An 18,006-nucleotide genomic window follows, 5' to 3' on the forward strand; every position below is an offset into this window, starting at 1 on the left:
GGCTTTCAAGAATAACTCAGAGGTTACAAACTCCTGACATGTGGTTTTCTCGGGTGCCTGAAACCGGATGGATTTACAATTTGTGTGAGCGATTTGTGGAAATGTATACAACTCAGAAACTTGATGGCCTACCTTGCTTGACATCTCCTGGCCACTTTTCCACTAACTTTGTTCACCATAATAAAAGGATGGGTGAGCTAAAAACATTTGCAGAAACCGGATGGCTGAAGAACATATTGTATACTGTACTCATGATTATTGCTTTGCTTATTTCTGTATGTTGTAGTATTCAATATATTCCTGCTTTGTTTGCTATGATGATAGGTATGTTTCCCAGGCATAAAGAGAACATCATAATAACAACACAGCTGAACCCTGTTGCAAAAAAAAACAAAAACAGAGGAAATGTGGGAATGCGGTGGCCATAGTACATGTATAGACCAGTTTAACTGGTTGGACAGGTGTATGGAGCTTAGCACGAAATAATCTATGAAAAGCGGGTTCATATGGATACTCTCTGAAGGGCCCTATTCGTTCTCTCTTTGTTAATAACATAGGCTGTGCCTGCATAAGAAGAGACATCTCCTTATAGAACGGGGCCTCTTTGTTGGCAGGTGATGGGATGCTGGGAACAAAGCCAAATATGATAACACAGCCAGAGTTAAGTTTTGTTTTGCACCTTAAGTATTGCTTTCCTAGAATTCACGTGATTTACTGTAATTGGTAAGAATGTGAAACTTATATGGAGAATATATGGATGCTTTTCTATTTCTTGTATGTAATATGAGATGTGTAGCCATAATAACGCCTTCTGATGACGCTGTATTTTGATAACTAATAAAAGAGGGTGACGGAGTCAGCTCTGGGCTCTCTCATCCCGAGAAAACACCTGTCCTTGTGTTTTTCCTAATCTGGACTCATGAGAAGCCCACCAGGATGAATGCAACACATGGAAGGTGCCAATTCCCAGGCCAGGCAGTCCAGCAGCTCCAGAAGGGCCTCCGCTGGGCAGCAGGGTGAGCAGCTCCAAGCAGACCCTCCACCTGTTCTTGGCCCAACCTGCTCTGAAGCACTGACCTCCCACCCAAGTGCTTCAGAGCAGGGCTCTCCCTGCAGGCCATGGAGAAGCTGCCTCTGCTCTTCTTTGGTGCTGAGGCTGGTGCAGGAATCAAAAGGAGAGGTGGGGCTCTTAGCTGTCCTCCTCCCCCTCTGGAGGGCCCCCTCACCTGTCACCTGCCCTACAGGCTGGCTGTGGCTCTGTATGCTACTTTTAGGATGGCCAGCCATCCTCAGGGAACTGCAGGCCATTTAGCGAAGCCAGCAAGGGGCCAATGTTGGGCCAAAGAGGGGTGCTAGCTGGGGCTAGGGCTGGCACCAGTGACAGGATCCAGAATCTCTTCCTTCAGGAGGAGGAAAGGGCAGCAAGGACTCTCCTTGGCCCCCCAGGACAGCAGGCACACAGACCCGACACACAGACACATTTTCAGCCCTTCTTCCTATTGGATAGAAGCGACCTCTTCCCCCCTTGGTGCATGCATGTATACACACACACACACACACAAGGTTAGGGAACAGCCAGGGGGGATTTTCCTGCCTCTCTTCCAGGGTCCTGAGCTGAAACTCTGCCTGGAAGCACCTGTTGCAGTGGTGGTGGAGAGCTGGCTCAGAGGGCAGCTGGGACAGAGTCACACATTTGACACACGGCTGTCCAAAGGGCATCCCCACCCCACCCCCAGACCCAAGGCGGCTTTTCGGCCTGCAGAGTCGCTCTCAACTCAGGCAGCAACCGTGAGGGCTGAGCATCCAGGTTGGTGGACTGAGACCCTGTGTAGGCATGGCGCAAGGAGGGGGTGCCCTTCTCTGTGGGTAGGTCTAGTCCACCCTGGGAAATGTCTGCGTCCTCCCCAGGCATCCGGCTTGGGCACTCACACAACCCTCTGGAGTTGTAGCTGCCCAAACTGAGCAGAGACTGAGATGGAGCCGTTTGGGCCTTTGCCGGGATGCTCACCTTGGCAGGTCGACCTCTCTCCGCGGACCTGGATAATGTGTGGCATCCTAACCCTCACCCTCACCGGGTGGGCTTTTAATCGCACTGTCGCAACTGCCATCTTGGCTTCTTTGACCATATCCTTACAGAGCCCTTGTGCTGAAGACAAGGATAGTAACGACCCCCGCCCGAGGCGCAGCACGAGCGAAGAGAGAGATACGGAAGGCATCTAAGAAGGCAGCCGCTGGGCCTCCGCTCCTTCTCGAAGGGCCCTGGCCGGGCGGCCAAGTCTCATCTGCTGTCGGGCAGGGAGGGGGGCTGGGACCTCGCCTCCTTCGGGGACTGTCCGGGCAGCCTTGGGCCGCGCACGCCAGGGAGCTGAGTCCTGGGCCGCGTCCCCGCCACAGTCGCTCGCGCGCTCATCTGCGCTGGCCGGGGACGGGCGACGGACCCCGCCCAGCACTCCCCTCGCCCTCGGCCAACCAACGGTCGCGCCGCCGCTCCCCCGCCCGCCTCCCAGGGCCGCCCGCGCCGGGGTTCGCGTCTCCGTGGAGACCAGTCAAGCGGTGGGCCGCGATGGAGCCGGACAGGTGAGCCTGAGCGCGATCTTGCCGCCTCCCCCACTCCGCCCCTGGCGTCGGGGCCGGGGCACCTGCGCCCCCTTCCCGCTCCCCAACTTCCGACAGCCCGCGACCCGGCGCTCTCCCATCTCTTCCCCGGCCAGAGCCCAGCTGCCGAGCCGCGGAGAGCCCCGCGGAAGCCTGGCAGAGACGGTCCCGTGTCCTGCGGAGATGCCGCCGGACCCCGAGGCAGAGCTGCAGGCCGCAGACACGCACCCGGTGGAGCTGCCGCCCTGTCACGGCGTGGCCGGGCCGTACCTGGGGGAGCTACCGGCCGCCGATCTGCAACCGCTCCCGCCCTGCGTCCCGGAGGCGCCGAGGGAGCCGCCTGCTCGCGGCCAGTGCTTGATGCACAACTGGCAGGAAGAGGTGAGGCTCCTCCGCCTGTCGGCGGGCTGGCCCTGGCGGTGGGAGGTCAGCGCAGCCCCTGCCTGGCACCCCGTTTGGGAGGAGCACAACCTCCCCAGGGGCTTCAGAGTAACCCTTCCCTCCTGCCCTGCAGAGCCCGAGGGGCAGGTAGGACCATGCTGTGGGGGGTGATGCGGGGCGAGCAACTGGGGGCCCCGTGGCCCAGAGGGGGTGGAGTATTCTTTGTTTTCATGTTTGCTTCTCCCAGAGAGCCACCAACGATCTGGACCACGTGCCGAGACCCGAGTATGGCACTGAGGGGTTTTTCCACCGGCACGGGCATCCTGGCCTCCTGACCCTTGACTTCCTGGCCGGCATGCCCACAACCACCACGATGAAGGACTCCTATCCTCATCCCGTGAAGACGGGGCTCCCTGTGCGAGGTGGGCAGCAGGACAGGAGAGGCTCCAGAGGCCTGGAGTGGAGCCGAGGATGGGCTTAGCGAACAACATCTGCGCAGGGAGAGAAAGGGACTCTCTCGGGGTTGGCTGCTCTGCTGCTCTGGAGGATTAGCTCAGTGGAGGTCATTCTCCCCACACTGGAGGGCCCTTGTTTTCCACTTATTAGAAAGCCAGGTAGCCCCAATCCAGTAACCAAGACACGAGTCAGGGAGTTTAGCTGCTACCTTTGGGCCACCAGGCAGGGCCTTCCTTTGGCTTCCTCTGGCTTCTGATTGGGATGCAGGCTGCCCTGATGTGCAACTGCAACCCTGCCCTCCTCTTGGCCTTTCCCCCCAAACAGCCCCCTCAGCATGTCTACGAGGTTCTCAGTCATCCATCAAGTCCCACAAGTGCTTTTCCAAAAGGCAAATGGACTTTCTTGGTTTTCCCTTGAAGGTGTTTGGCTTCTCATCCAAGAAGCTTCTTCAGTTCTGACTGAATGGTGGCGAATGGAAGGATTCATATTCCTTGCAGTCATCTGGTGGTTAACCCTCTTTCTGAGAGTTGTTGAGGCTACTTGGAAGACACAGATAAACCTTCAGGAGGAAAAAAAAAACCCAGTTACCGTTTGAAAAAGCACCTTTAGGACAGCCTCCTGGGCAGCTTCTTTGGTGAACAGCAACTCTTTCGAAAGATACTTCAAAAAGATGGTTTGGCTTCTATTTCCCCCCCACCCACCTTTTTTTCCCCCTCTAAAGGATCTAGGGTTTATTTTTGAAATTACAGGTGGTGCTCAACTTATGACCATTTGTTTAATGACTGCTGAAAGTTACAATAGCACTTTAAAAAGTGACTGACAGCTAGTGCTCACACTTAGATTGGTTGATGTGTCTTTAGGCCCTGTGACTGCCCTTTGCAACTTTCCCAGACAGCTTCCAACAAGCAAAGCCAGTGGGAAAGTCGGAAGAGGAAGTTGCAAGTCACAATCATGCAATGTCTCTCTTAAGGATGAATTTTCCTGTTCCAAGGTTGCTCATAAGTCGAGAACTACCTGTACTGTAAAACTGTAGAGGGACAAGTTGTGATCCATGACACGCTGCTCTCCTTCCTTGGAATGGTAGATTTTGCCTTCTGTCTGACTCCTTCGGGCAGTCGAGCAGAGAGAAGAAACAGTTTCTAGGAAGGCCTTCAATTTCCCAAAATGGATCATGCCAGGCCTGCACAGCTCATTGAGGGGAAAAGGCCACGTTGCTCAGTTGAAAATCTGAGGGGTGGGGGGAGAATCAGCTGGCATGTAGATCAGCTGCTCTGCAGGTAGAGGGTGTCTCCAGGGCAGGAGCTGGCAGCTGCAGTGAGTCTCAAAGACTCCTGGCGGCAGATCCTTCCGGGCTGTGGCTGTGAATGTGCTCCTTTTTTTTTAAATGGGGAGGTGGCTGCATGGTATTCTTGGTTTTAGACAGGAGTCGCCCAGGCCAGAGCCTCTTAGAATGGGCTTTGTGAGGTCTGGGGAGCCACCTAATCCTGCCTCCATAACAGGAAGCAGAGTCTGCTTGAGCCCCCAGCCGGCCTTCTGGTTCTGCCTTGAATGACACAGAGGGAGGTTGGCATCGATCTAGTGCCTGGCTCAATTTGGGATACCAGGGGGGTGCTGGTGGGGATGGCTTTCTCCCATCCCCCTCCCTACGGAAGGCTCAGGGCCCACCTTCCTGTCTCCATTCCTGGGCAAGGTTCTTCTCCAGCGTCTCCATGGATGCCCCCTACCCCACTTGTCTCCTTTTATCCCCAGGGAAACGAGAGGCCATGATGGAGCATCTTCTGTACCAGAAACACAGGTGAAGAGTGTGACCTTCTCTCTTCCCCCCCCACTTAGCAGCCAGGCATTGTGGTGGCCTGTCAAGGTCAAAGGGCAGCCTCTTTCCTCCAACTGGTCTGGACTGTGAACTTGCTTGGCCCTTTTCTGGAGCCACTTGCCCCACTGCAAGTCAAACCGCGACCCAAAGACAGAGGACCCTGGGGGTATTCAAGGCCACAGAGCTGCAGAAGGCAGGGAGACCTTCATCTTATCCATTCTGAGCACTGTCCTTCTGTGTCAAATTGCTGGGTGAGAGTTTAAATACCAGCATGGGATGGGAGTCCTCATCCACTGTCTTTTCACGGACTTTCCCAAGCCAACTTAGAGCACTTGACTCAAAGGTCACTTTGTTTTAGAATAAGAGTTGAAAGGGACCTTGGAGGTCTTCAACTCCCTGCTCAAGCAGCAGATCTTGTACTATTTCAGACAAGTGGCTGTCCAGTCTCTTCTTAGAAACCTTCAGTGAAGAAGCACCCAAAACTTCTGAAGGCAACGTCTGTTCCACTGGTTAATTGTTCTGTTGGTAAAATTCTCCTTAGTTCCAGGTTGCTTCTCTCCTTGGTCAGTTTCCGTCTGTTGCTTTTTGTCCTGCCCTCAAGTGATTTGGAGAATAGGTTGAGCCCCTCGTCTTTGAGGCAGCCTCGCAGATATTGGAGGGCTGCTAGTCCTTTAAGCTAGACATATCCAATTCTTGTAATCGTTCTTCATTTTCAGCTGCCTAAAAGAGTGTTCTGGGGTGATCCTAGCTGGCATCCTGGAGCCTGCTAAGGAGAGCCTCCCAAAGGGGAAGCTTAGGAGCGAGTGGGCAGGTGCCAGCATGAAGTGGTTGGTGCAAGGACTGGAACCAGAGGGTGGGACTACCTGGGCATTTCTTCCTTTGCAGAAGGGAAGAGCCGAGGTCTTCCAAGGGCCCTTTGCCAGGGAACTGAGCAGGCTGCTGCCTCCTGTCTTGCCCAAGGGCCAGTGTGAGGCCACATTGCCTAACCCTGGAAGCTGAAAAAGTGATGGAGAACCAGGGAGGACGGACCAGTGTGGGATGTTGGGCGTGGGACAGCGAAAGTTGGCGAGGCAGAGAGCAGCAGCAGCAGCAGCAGCACAGGGGTCCTAGGCTAGAGAGAACCCTATCCAAGGCAAGCTGCAGCAGGAGGCCTGCACATTTCCACAGAACTGCTGGGGAAAGGGAGGCGGGCTGTTCCACCACTCCCCTGTCTCCCCTCCCACTCAATTAGGGTTTCCTTGGGCTGAAACAACCCCAGCAGGCCGATGACTGCAGAAGTCCACTGTGACCAGCACACAGGCAAGAACACTCCCAGGGGCCTCCTGCAGCTGCAGGGAGGCATCCGATGTCCAGACTGCAGAGCAGGTTGGAAAGTGGAGCCGTGCAAAGGAATTCACTCCCCGCTCCTCGTTTGCACAAGCAGCACTGGAGCCTCCTGCTGTGGCCTTCCCCTGCTGACCACAACTGATTCACACGCAGGGCCTGCTTATCCACCAGTGACATGGGGGATCCTGGGGCCGGCAGAAACTCCCTACAGTGGTGCTGCTGCTGCTGCTGCTGCTGCCATGACTTTCCTTGCCCTTCTACCCCAACCAGCAGGCAGGGGTGGGTGCCGTGGCATAAAGCAGTGAGGGCTCTTTCCACACCCTTTCCCTGTGCCTGAGAGAAGATCCCGCCCTTCAGCCGTGATGATTGGACAGCAAAGGAGGCAGCCAAGTTAGAACCTGGACAAACAGCCTGATAAATATTTGCAGTGTTGCTCCCAACTTTTTACCTGGCAGGACTGGCATTCTTTGAGATTGGCACACAGAAGTCCTGCAAGAAACACTGCCAAAACCAGTTCTGTTTGGGAAACCAATGAAATAACCGTGCAGGGTGTTGGGTGCTCTCTTTTATTCATAAAACACTTGGACATCTTGAAAAATGATCCTCGCCCTTCTGCTCTCTGCCTAGAAAATGAATGTATAAAATCTTTCCAGGATGAGATTTCTACACTGGCTGCACTGAGCCCTCCAGCCTTCCTTCCCCCAACTGCTGGTGTCAAAATAAAAAATAAAAATTCCTGGGTTCAGTGCCGTTGACAGTGCTGGAGGTCCCACACATGGCTTGGCAAGGGAAGCACTCTGGTCCCGGAGGTGGTTTCTGCCCCCCGGGGAGGGGAGGGAGCAAGAGAACCATCTGTAACCAGCCCCCACCCCCTTCTGCCAGTGCAGCTCCTGGCTCAACTGCTGTTGTTGCTGTTGGTTTGCAGCAGGAACCTCCTGGCGGGCGAGGCCTACCCTCCGTCTGAGCCCATGGAGTCCCTCTCCATCACCCACCGGGACTACAAGCAGGAATTCTTCCATTCTGTGCCCCCGCCCCCCATCCAGGTAAGGGGCCCTGCTGACCAGAATAGCAGCCAGGTTCCCTCCTGGACACACCCCAGTAGTTCCTCATGACTTCCTCTCCTCTTGCAGCCCCACGACTACCGGCTGGAACAACCGCAGACATTCTGGCTCGAACATGCCCAGCAGGTGCCGGTGAGTGGCACCCTGTCCAACCTGGTGTTGCCATGCCTTTCTGCCCCCTCTCATGAGGCTCGTCCTTGAGAGGCTGTGAAGGACATGGCAGGCAGCCCGGGCACCTGTTGCTCTAGCATGGAGGGTATGTTCTGGCCAGGCGGCTTGAACCCAGCAACAAGGGTGGGTGATGCATGCCAAGAGAGCAGCTCCACCCACCTGGCTGCTCTTCAGCCTCTTTACCCCTCTCCACAGGGCACCTCCAGCATCCGGACTGGCGACACCCCCTTCAGGAAGTGCGCAACTTTCACCACCCCCGTCTCAGAATGCCTTGACCAGCCATTGCTGTATGGTCCAGAAAACTGTCCCAAGCTTTGAACGCTTCCTTGCCACCATCTGGGCCAGTGGGAAAGCCCCAAGCTTATGCAGGCGGAGGGGGATGGAGAGGCGCTTCCTCAAAGCATTGATTTCCCTGTTAAATTCCTGTAAGAACTGAAGGCCCAACCACCAGAGCCCAAACTCCAGGCAGTTTCCTTGGGGTTCTCCCACCACAAAAGCAGCTGGGGCTGGACAGACCGTTTGCCATCTGTTCTCCTGCTAAATGGAGGAGGGGTCTGTTCTCTCCTCCCTCTTTCTATTCGGACAAAACTGCTTGCCTGGTTCCTGAATTTGCAGCCAAATGGGGAAAACGAGCAGCAGGGCTGGAAGACTGGTTCAGCCAGCTGAGCCAAGGGGTGGGGGGCATCGAAGGAGGCCAGGAGCCCCAGTGGGCAAAGGGCATCTGTGGTTGGGTCAGCAGGTGGGTTCCTGCTGCCGGGTGGGGAAGACCCCTTAGTGTCTGGGGCAGCGAGAGCCCCCTCCCCCATCTGCTCCAGGTGTAGCCGCTGCCTCCCTAGGCGCGAAGCCCTCCTGGCCTGCAGGCTGGCCACCTCGTGCTCTCCCTCGCTGCTCCAAGGCAGAGCAAAACCACCACACATTCGTTCGTGGGAGCAGCTGCTCCTGCTGGGTCCCCACAGAGGGAGGGCCCCCCCTCAGATGACGGCCGTCTTCTCTTCGCCCAGCAGCCAGTAGGTCCTCATTTTCCCTTTGCCCTGCCAGAAAGCAGACACATGTGTGAGAGGCCCTTGCCCCCTTTCTTGCAATGCAGCCCACCCCTCAGAGCAGTGAAAGAGCAGCCACCTTCCCACGCCCACCTTCATCTCCACGTCCCCCCGGAGCTCCAGCAGAAAGCAGCCAAACTCGTCCAGGATCTCCTTGGTGGCGGCAGAGATGTGGATCTTCAAGGCTAGAAGGAAGGGGGGGGGCAGGAGAGTGAATGCCCCCCAGGATCCCCTGCCAAAGTGCCCAGCAGCACTCTTGGGAGTCTTGGGATCCACAGCAATGACAGAATACCGCAATAAAGTTGATTAGTCTAAACTAGTGAGGCTTTAACTGTTCCTGTTGGGGACTCTCTCGCCCTTAAGGAGAAGCAAGGTCTCAGCCCACTTGGCCTCTGGGAAATGGGGTGCGGCTGGGCTGGATTGCATCCCACTGGAGCATCTACTGAAGGGGAAAGGAGATTCACAAGGAAGTTTCGGGGAGGGGGCTGGAAAGGCGGCGGGGGAAGAAGAACCAGCAACAGGCTCCAGGGGAGGGGGTGGTGAGGATGCACAGGCCCTGCAGAAAGAGAGGGGGGGTGTCTCACCCTCGCCATTGGACTCCATGCGTGAAGCTGTGTTGACGGTGTCCCCAAAGAGGCAGTAGCGCGGCATCTTGAGGCCCACCACTCCTGCACACACCGGCCCTGCAGAATGGCAGAGGAGGGCGGCTGAACCACTGGTGCTCTGTGCATGCTTGGGTGAGGTGGGCCGCAGTCGCCCACCTGAGACTCACCAGAGTGGACCCCGATACGCAGGTGCAGCTGCTCACTGGGCCGGTGCCGGATGCGGAAGGTCTTCACAGCCTCCAGGAGCGCCAGGGCCATGCGGACGATTTCGTGGGCGTGGAGCTTGCCATTTCGGACAGGCAGGCCGGACACCACCATGTAGGCATCACCAATGGTCTCCACCTACGGCCAGGGCCAAGGACTAGGGTGAGACGGGGGGACTATCTGCAGTGCTGCTGTGAGCCTAGGGTCAGCCAGGAAGACCCCTCCCCCCGGCCCAGCAAGGCTCACCTTGTAGACGTCAAAATTGTCAATGATGGCATCGAAGCAAGTGTAGAGGTCATTGAGGAGTGTCACTACCTGAGGGTGGGTGGGAGAGAGACAGGTGAGCTGGCTGAGCAGGTGAGGGGAGTCTAATCGAGCAAGAGCAGGTGGCTGTCTGGGGCCAAGCCTGGAAAAGGCTGTGACCTTCAGGCATGGCAGTTCCTGCAGATGCCCCGGGCGGATGGATTGACGTTTTTGGGAAGAGACCAATCAACAAAGTTGAATGAGAAGGACCAGATTGGAATCCCACGCCCCAAGGCCTTGCAGAAGGGATCAGTGAACATTGGGAGTGGGATTAATAGCAATCTTTGCCTTTCCTCTGCTTCCCAATAGCTGCATTCACGCAACTCCCTAAGCCAGCACCGAAGCCCAATTGCTGTGTTCATGTAATATGTTACACTGAACCACGGGAGGACTTGAAAGTACCAGCTTGATTTATGATGATTCCAAGCCCCAAGGACAGGGGTGAAATGTAAACTTTGTTACTACCGGTTCTGTGGGCGTGGCTTGGTGGGGGGGGGGTAATGTGACTTTTTTAAAAAAAATATTTTAAAAGCATTTTTTGTACAACCTCTTGAGGTTGTACAAAAAAGGCTTTAAAAGGCTCTGACAATCCTAGCTGAGTTGCCTGATTCTCAGAGGCTTTTTTTTGCTTTTAAAAGGAAAAAAAAGCCTCTGACAATGTTTTTAAAAGTAAAAAAAAAAGCCTCTGATGATCGTGCGGCTCATCTGGGCATTGTGGGGGGGGGGGGCAGGGATTTCTGCTACCGGTTCTCTGAACTATCCATCACCATCGCTACCAGATCGGGCAATCCTGTCCGAACCGGGAGCATTTCACCCCTGCCCAAAGGGTTTTGTAAGAACGTGGCCACAGAGCTTGATGGGCTACGGTCATAACCATAGACCAGTGACGGTGAATCTTTTGGGCTCAACATGTCAAAAATTCAGAAAATGCCTACCTTGATTCTGTGGTGTGTAATCCCCCCCCCAATTCACCCTGGTCAAAAGAGGCCTCTCCAGATCTCCTCCCCTCTTCCCTCCCCTCCAGACTATACTCCCAGGACCCTCAGAGAATGGTCAACTTCCAGAGTGCCCGGAGGCCTGGCACGTCACCGCAAATGGCGTGGTGTATCACCTGTGACACGCATTCCATAGGTTCACCATCACTGCAATAGACCAGAGTTAAGATAGCCATTCTACTTTTTTCAGCAATTGGTAGCTATGTAAGTACCAGCCTTCTGCTGTGTGCCAGCCATGTTTATTGGTGGCAGCACCACATGCAGGGCTCCACATATACACTGGGTGAGGACAACAAACCACACCCCAACTCTTAAGCGGAGGAAGCAGGGAGCTCCTCACATTCAAGGGGAAACTGTCTAGCGGGAATCTGTCCTGCTCCAGCCGGTGGGGGTGGGGAGACTTTTCCAAGCACAAACCAAGGAGGACCAGAGTCAGTCGCATCCATTTCAGACATGCAAGGGATTACCCACCCACCCACCCACCTGTACTGCAGCCTACCTGCATGGGGGTGCTCTCTGCTGACAAGGAGGTGAACCCTACAATGTCGCTGAAGTAGATGGTGACACAGTCGAAGGCTTCAGCCTGTACTGTCTCCCCCCGCTTCAGCTGCTCAGCCACCGAACTGTGGGGTAGAAAGGACAGGAGCTGCTGACCTTCCAAGCGGGAGACAATCTCAGGCCCCAGAGCCCCAGAGGGAGGCAGGCGGAAGCTGGACTCACTGGGGCAGGATCTGGTAGAGTAGATTCTCTGCCTTGCGCTTCTCCTCCAGGTAGGCCTGCGTGCGCTCTTCCACCAGCTTCTCCAGGTTGTTGGCGTACTGCTCCATGCGCGACAACAGGTTGTCCAGGATGCTGGTACTTCCTTCCCTGAGGCAGAGGAGGAGGGCAGGGTCCACAGTGGTGCAGGCAAGGAGGGTGGGAAGAGAAGAGCGCCAGGATGGTATGTCAGGTGCTGTGCCATTACATTCCCCACCCCTGAACCTCTTACTCTGAAGCCTCTGGATGAGAGGCAACACTGTTGTAGGTTGGGGACTGTGCCCCCAGACTATGGGAGCATCTGCCCTGCTGGGGTAGCCTCAGTTCCCCCCCACAGCCCTGACTTCTCCTCCAGGAAGCCTATCCTTGAATCCTGTGGGTGGGAAGAGCGCCTGCCTCTTTGGGGAGGGGGCAATCTGTCAGCCAAGCCACAGAAGTGCCTGAGAAAGCCAAACTGGCTAGATTTGGGGTCTGGGGCCTGTTTTGGAGACCCTCCTTTTCCCACATCCAGATTCATATGCTGCCACAGGGAGCTTCCCATGGACACCACACCCCCTTCCCATGGCCGCTTTATCTCCATCTCAGGGATCCAGCAGGTCTTTGGGGGCCTCCCCATGGGGACCCTCAGTCCATGTTCTGTAGGAGAAGAGGGAGATTTGCTCCAGGGCCAACTGGAACCTCCTTGAGGTGCGCCTGCATCCCATGAGAAGTCAACCTTGGGATGGTTGCAACCAGGCCCCCCGCCTGCCTTCCTGAGCGGGTTCTCCAGGGCCACGTGGGGAGGAGACCTTCTGCACTTCCCTGCTCAGAGGGTCAGAAGCTGAAGCAGGACCCACACAAACCAGTGGTGTTATTCAGCTGGTTCTATCCGGTTTGGGCGAACCAGTAGTGGCGGCTGTGGGAGGTTCTGCCCACCCGCCCAGATGTCATCATGTCTGTGTTTGACGCTCTGCGCAGGTGCGGAAGTGGCGCATGCACTCCCATTTGCAAACCAGTAGCGAAGGTAAGTGAATACCACCAGTGGTGGGTTGCTATCGGTCTGGATCTTGTGAACCGGTAGAAATGGCGGCGGGAGGCTCCGCCTACCCACCCAAGCATCATTATGGATGCTCTGCGCAGGCACAGAAACACTGCGCGTGAGCGAAGTGAGCATGCACACATACTCCCGTTGCAAACCAGTAGCGAAGGTAAGTGGAACCCACTCCTGAATACCTCCCCCCCTCTCTCTCTCTCACACACACACACACAAATACCAATCCCCTACGGTGGGAGAAGGATACTTACCTGTTGAACCGCCGGATGAAGGCTTTAATCTGGGCAAAATCCGGGCGCTCGGCCAGCTGCTGAGCCCAGCAGCGCTCCATCAGGACAGCCAGCTCCTCACTGTGCAGGCGGGTGTCGATGGTGGGCCGGAAGTAGGGTGGCTGGCTGTTGCACACCTTCTGCACAATCTCTGGTGGGGAGGAGTGGGGTGGGATGCACAGGAGTGAATGTGGGGGCGATGGGATGGAGGCACAGCTGACTCGTGGGGGGAGGGGGTGACCGGCTGCTGGGACAATGAGGAGAGAGAAGTGAACATGGCAATCCTGGGTGATGGTGGTGGAGGAGGACGAGGGGTGGGGACTGGAAAGACAGAGGTCACAGGGTCAAACCTGCGTGGTCACAAGTAGCAGAATCCAGCCAATGGCACAGCCAGCAGCCTCAACCCTTTACCATTCTCTGGTGTGGAAACCCCCGTCTTGAATTCAGGCATTGCCGTCCTCTCCCTCCACCCCAGGTGCGGCCGTGGCAGCAGAGCTCAGGTGAGCTGGTGGAACAGGCCGGATGGGGATACTTGTCCCCGGGTGAGAAGCTCTTGCCTGCTCTCTGGGGAGCCCCAGAAGATGTAAGTGCCAGACCAACAGTTGCCCGCCCCCCCGAAGGGGCTCCAAGGTCATGTGTCTCCGAGAATCCAGAGACATTACTTCCCCGCCTCTTCTGCAGCATCGCTCAGACGGCTGGCCCCACTGCTGAATGCATCCAGGCCGGAGGACTCCTTGGCTGCAAGAGGTCGGTGCAGGGCGTGGCAGGAGGAAGAAAGGGACCGGCTGCCTCTCCTGCTGACCTTTCCTGATTCTCCAGGCTGAGGCAGGATGTGTAAAGCAGCATCCCACTTCCTGGTCAAAGCAGGCTGGAGGCGGGCAATGCTGGCGTTTGCCAGGAAAGGCTCCCAGGCTGTTGGCTTCCGGCCCGACCCCCAGCCCCTCCTCACCCTTGGGACTGAGCTCTATGCCCTCCACGTAGAAGGCGCCGCTGCGCAGTGCGATCTCCTGCAGGATGATCCCAAAGCTGTACACGTCCGCCTTCTGCATGGCTGGGGGGGGCGGGAGCAGTGTCCCCTTCTGCAGCAGCTCTGGGGCCGTCCACAGCTTCTCTGAAGCAGGAGCCAGAGAGTCTGGGGTCAGGGAGGTGCAGGGCTTGGGCTTTCCCAGGGGACAGGCAGGAGAGCGGGCCACAGGAGGGCTTGCCGGGCACTCACTGGCGTAGAGCGCATGGTTGCCCTCACTCTCATGGCCCTGGCGGAAGCTGGCCAGGCCGTAATCCGTGATCTTGAGCACGAAGCGGCTGTCCACCACGCAGTTGGAGGACTTGAGGCTGCCGTGGTAGCCAATGATGCTGTTGTGCAGGAAGGCCATGCCCTGTATGAGGCGGGAGGGGAGAGAGGGGACAAGCAGCTGCTGAGGGGAGAAGAGGGTCCCCAAAGGAGGGAGGAGGCCCGCTTGCAAAGCCTCCGCTGGGAGGACCTCCAGGATGGGGAAAACAGCAGGGTATCCCCCACAATCCCCTCTCGATTGCCAGAAGCCCCTTTCCTCACCTTGACAATGTCATTGATGAGGGCATAGCGGAACATCCAGTCCAGGTTGATGCTCTCGTTCTCCAGAATGTCCTGGGCAGGCCGGGAGGTGGGTGGGGGAGAGGTCAGTTTTGGCCACAGCCCACCAGGCAGAGTCCTGCCTCCCCCTCCCCCATCCTGGACGGCCGCCTCACCTGCAGACTGCCACGAGGACAGTACTCGGTCACAATGCAGATGTTGGGGGGGTCAATGCAGGCCCCGATGAACCGGGTCAGGTGGTTGAACTGGATATCCCGCATCTGTGGGGCAGTGAGCATGGAGTGGGAGCCACTGCCAATGTCTTCCTCCCTGCAGCAGAGGCTGCCACCCCCACAAGACCCCTAGAGTAGTCAGGCCCCCCCCAGTACATACATGCTTGAGCTCGAAGAGCACCTGCCTCGTCAGCTCAATCCGCTTCTTATTGACGTGTTTAATGGCCACCACGTTTCCCTGGAGGGCAAGAGACAAGCGGAGCGGGTGGTGAGCCGGCCTGGCCTCCAACGCAGCTGGGGCTGGAGAGGGGGACGGAGGGGCTCACCTTGAAAAGTCCTGTGTTGGCAAAGATCTGGTACTTGCCGTGGGCTGTCATGAGGGAGCCATAACTGGAGCCACGCTGGAGAGAAGCCAAGGCAGAGTCACAGCCAGCCGAGGCCGAGTGGGCAGGAGGGGGAAAGGGCCCCATAAAAGCGGAGGGGCTGGGGAACAGGTGGGGGGCCGGGCCTTGAAAGGACCCTCCATAGATGCCCCATAGTACCTACCAGCGAGAGGGTGAGTCGGCTGCCTGCCCCCTTGTGATAGCGCTCCGAGCCCCCAAACTGCAGATCCTCCCAGCGTATCCGCCACAGCATGCTGGCCAGCTCCTTCTCCAGCATCAGCTTCCTGCCAAGAGCCAGAGCGGCTCCTGAGTTCTCTGACCCAGCCACCCCCCCCCCAAGTGCCCTGCAACGAGACCCGGCCTGGACTCAGGGCTGAGTCTGCAGCGCAAGAGGCAGAAGCTGCTCTGGCCTGAGGCACCCGCCGCACCCCGGCCCAAACGCCAGCCAAGGCCACAAAAGGCCTGCCAGTTCACCCCAAGCAGCCTGGCACGTGTGAACATGCCAGCCAGACCTTCCTCTGGTTTATCCCTGTCAAGTATTTGCAAGCCATTGGCACATATATCATACAGACACTAGTGGAGGCAGAAAGTGCCCCCACCCCTAGGTGGAGAGGAGGGGCTTACACTGAGTATAAAACCCCCTCTAACCTTTCCACCACGCTCTCTTTTACGTTTGTTCTCCATGAGACATGATCTTTGATAGGGGTAGTCACACACGCTGTGTGCCCCCTACCCTAATGGATATTAAGACAGCCTTTGTATATAGTTAATATGTTTTGTTATATGAATAAATACATTTATCACATTTATTCATGCATCTGCCTTTGGACTCTTCTATGCTCCTGGGTGTTTTCTACGATCCCAATTTCCACAGATTGGTAGCAGAGGGAATGGTAGCAGAACTCCACTCCAGGAGCTGTTGAAAAGGCAAGATGCCCTCCAAAATAACCTGTGAGAGAAGCTCCCCTGTTGTGACCAGAGGCCTTCAACGGAGGAGAACTTCACAGCAGCCCCAGTCTGAATCAACGATGGAAAACATTGAAGGGGGTTTCCATCCTGCTACACCCTGGCAGCCAGAGGCCACCCAGATGCAGCAAGAGATCCCAGGGGCCGAGCCAAGCGATGCTGGAGAAGGCTTCTTCAGCACTGACGAAGAGGGGGCAGAAGGACCAGATGAAAGCCTGGACAGGCAAGTGGCTGAGATGTCAGAAGAGGAGTGCAGAGCAGCGCTCGCCTGCCTCCTGAAGACAAGGGCAGCAGCCAGAGAGAGGCCTGAGGAGGCAGCACCAGAGATGCCTGCCATCCCGGTAAGGACTCCCCTGCCTGATCTCTCCATATATCATACAGACACTAGTGGAGGCAGAAAGTGCCCCCACCCCTAGGTGGAGAGGAGGGGCTTACACTGAGTATAAAACCCCCTCTAACCTTTCCACCACGCTCTCTTTTACGTTTGTTCTCCATGAGACATGATCTTTGATAGGGGTAGTCACACACGCTGTGTGCCCCCTACCCTAATGGATATTAAGACAGCCTTTGTATATAGTTAATATGTTTTGTTATATGAATAAATACATTTATCACATTTATTCATGCATCTGCCTTTGGACTCTTCTATGCTCCTGGGTGTTTTCTACGATCCCAATTTCCACAATCCCACTGTGTGAATGCTTAGAGGTTGTGGAGGAGGCCCTTCTTTGCAGCCCAGCTTCCCCCAAAGGCTGAGGAGGGAACACCTGACTAAGCCCAGCCTGGCCCTGACCACACAACACAGGGGTGGCCACTGCAGCAATGCCCCTCCCCCTCCTGGGCTGCACACTGCCTGTCTGGCCAGGGCACCCCCTTCCCACCCCCTGTATTCTTGTCCCCCCCCCCAAAGAATTTGCTCAGGCACCTGAAGATCAGGAAGCTGGAAACCCCAAACATGATGAAGGTGAGTCCGGCCCCCAGCGCCAGGATCGCCAGGGTGCTGAGCGCACCTGCAAGGACACAGCAAATCAGGGAGGGGGCTCTGCCTGCAAGCCCCTCCCCAGGAAAGTACCCTGAAAGGCACAGGCTGAATGTCATTGGTGGGTCTTTCTGGGGAGGGAGTCGGGGGGGGGATATGTCCACTGGGAGGAAGAGAACCAGATGCCCACAGCAGGCAGGCCATCCAAAGGAGGGAGGAGAAAACGGGGGTCAGGGATTCTCCAAAGCCGTCCCAGGGTGAAGGGAGTCCTGCCTCTTCCCCAGCTTCCTTTGGGCAGCAAGCCTAGAGACACCCACTTTTGTCACAGGAGGGGTCATCCATGTCAAAACAGGGGGGGTTATCGAGAGGCGGCTGCCCCTTGACCCAGTGGATAGGCCCCAGCCACTTCAGCTGCTTCTCCGATCCCACATAGTGTCCAACCATCTGTGGGTAAAAGGCCGTTGGCTCACCTGGCCAGATGCTGCTGTTTTCCCCCCACCCCATGGAGAATAAGGAGTTACCGCCCCAGACTTTTTCCCGCCAGGAGTAAGAAGGGCCGGTGTCTCCTGGCCAGGGAGGACCAAGATGCTGGGTGGGCTGAGGTTGGGGGATGCCGAGGGGCTCCAGCCTACCTGGTACTCGCCACTCCCCCCCTCCATCATGGCCCACAAGTTGAAGTCTGTGTCACGGTCATTGTTCTGATCCATGCTCACGGTCCCAGTGACCCCTGGACAAGGGAAAGCGGGCACATATTTGGGTCAGGCCCCTAGGAGCAGTTGAGGCCAGCAGCGCTGTCACCGTTGTAGATGGAGCTGTGGACAGGTCACTCCCCAGGGCACCTCACCCAAGCCAGCCTGGGCCCCAGACCTGGACCTCCCCTCCAGATGC

General features: G+C 56.6%; 1 protein-coding gene across 3 annotated transcripts in view; it reads right to left on the reverse strand.

Moving 5' to 3' along the window:
• Window positions 1–3,930: 3,930 nt before the first annotated feature.
• The window catches only part of NPR2 (natriuretic peptide receptor 2), a 36,403-nt gene continuing 22,327 nt past the window's right edge, over window positions 3,931–18,006 (reverse strand). The window contains exons 5-22 of one of the 3 annotated variants that reach the window (XM_070939010.1): window positions 17,751–17,845; window positions 17,436–17,562; window positions 17,065–17,149; window positions 15,337–15,457; window positions 15,117–15,191; window positions 14,951–15,028; window positions 14,734–14,838; window positions 14,561–14,632; window positions 14,225–14,384; window positions 13,958–14,119; window positions 12,991–13,159; window positions 11,671–11,817; window positions 11,450–11,573; window positions 9,899–9,967; window positions 9,616–9,790; window positions 9,428–9,526; window positions 8,937–9,028; window positions 7,124–8,834 (exon numbers count right to left, since the gene is read on the reverse strand). In XM_070939010.1, coding sequence (XP_070795111.1) covers window positions 8,775–8,834; window positions 8,937–9,028; window positions 9,428–9,526; window positions 9,616–9,790; window positions 9,899–9,967; window positions 11,450–11,573; window positions 11,671–11,817; window positions 12,991–13,159; window positions 13,958–14,119; window positions 14,225–14,384; window positions 14,561–14,632; window positions 14,734–14,838; window positions 14,951–15,028; window positions 15,117–15,191; window positions 15,337–15,457; window positions 17,065–17,149; window positions 17,436–17,562; window positions 17,751–17,845 — 2,015 coding nt within the window. In that variant the 3' untranslated portion in view covers window positions 7,124–8,774. Of the gene's footprint in view, window positions 3,992–7,123; window positions 9,029–9,427; window positions 9,527–9,615; window positions 9,791–9,898; window positions 9,968–11,449; window positions 11,574–11,670; window positions 11,818–12,990; window positions 13,160–13,957; window positions 14,120–14,224; window positions 14,385–14,560; window positions 14,633–14,733; window positions 14,839–14,950; window positions 15,029–15,116; window positions 15,192–15,336; window positions 15,458–17,064; window positions 17,150–17,435; window positions 17,563–17,750; window positions 17,846–18,006 lie in introns of those variants that run through there. The other 2 variants (XM_070939011.1, XM_070939009.1) reach the window with 2 other exon arrangements.

This window comes from Pituophis catenifer, unplaced genomic scaffold (assembly GCF_029215685.1).
Source record: "Pituophis catenifer annectens isolate HBS135680 unplaced genomic scaffold, rPitCat1.0.hap2 SCAF_2, whole genome shotgun sequence".
Classification (NCBI taxonomy): domain Eukaryota; kingdom Metazoa; phylum Chordata; class Lepidosauria; order Squamata; family Colubridae; genus Pituophis; species Pituophis catenifer.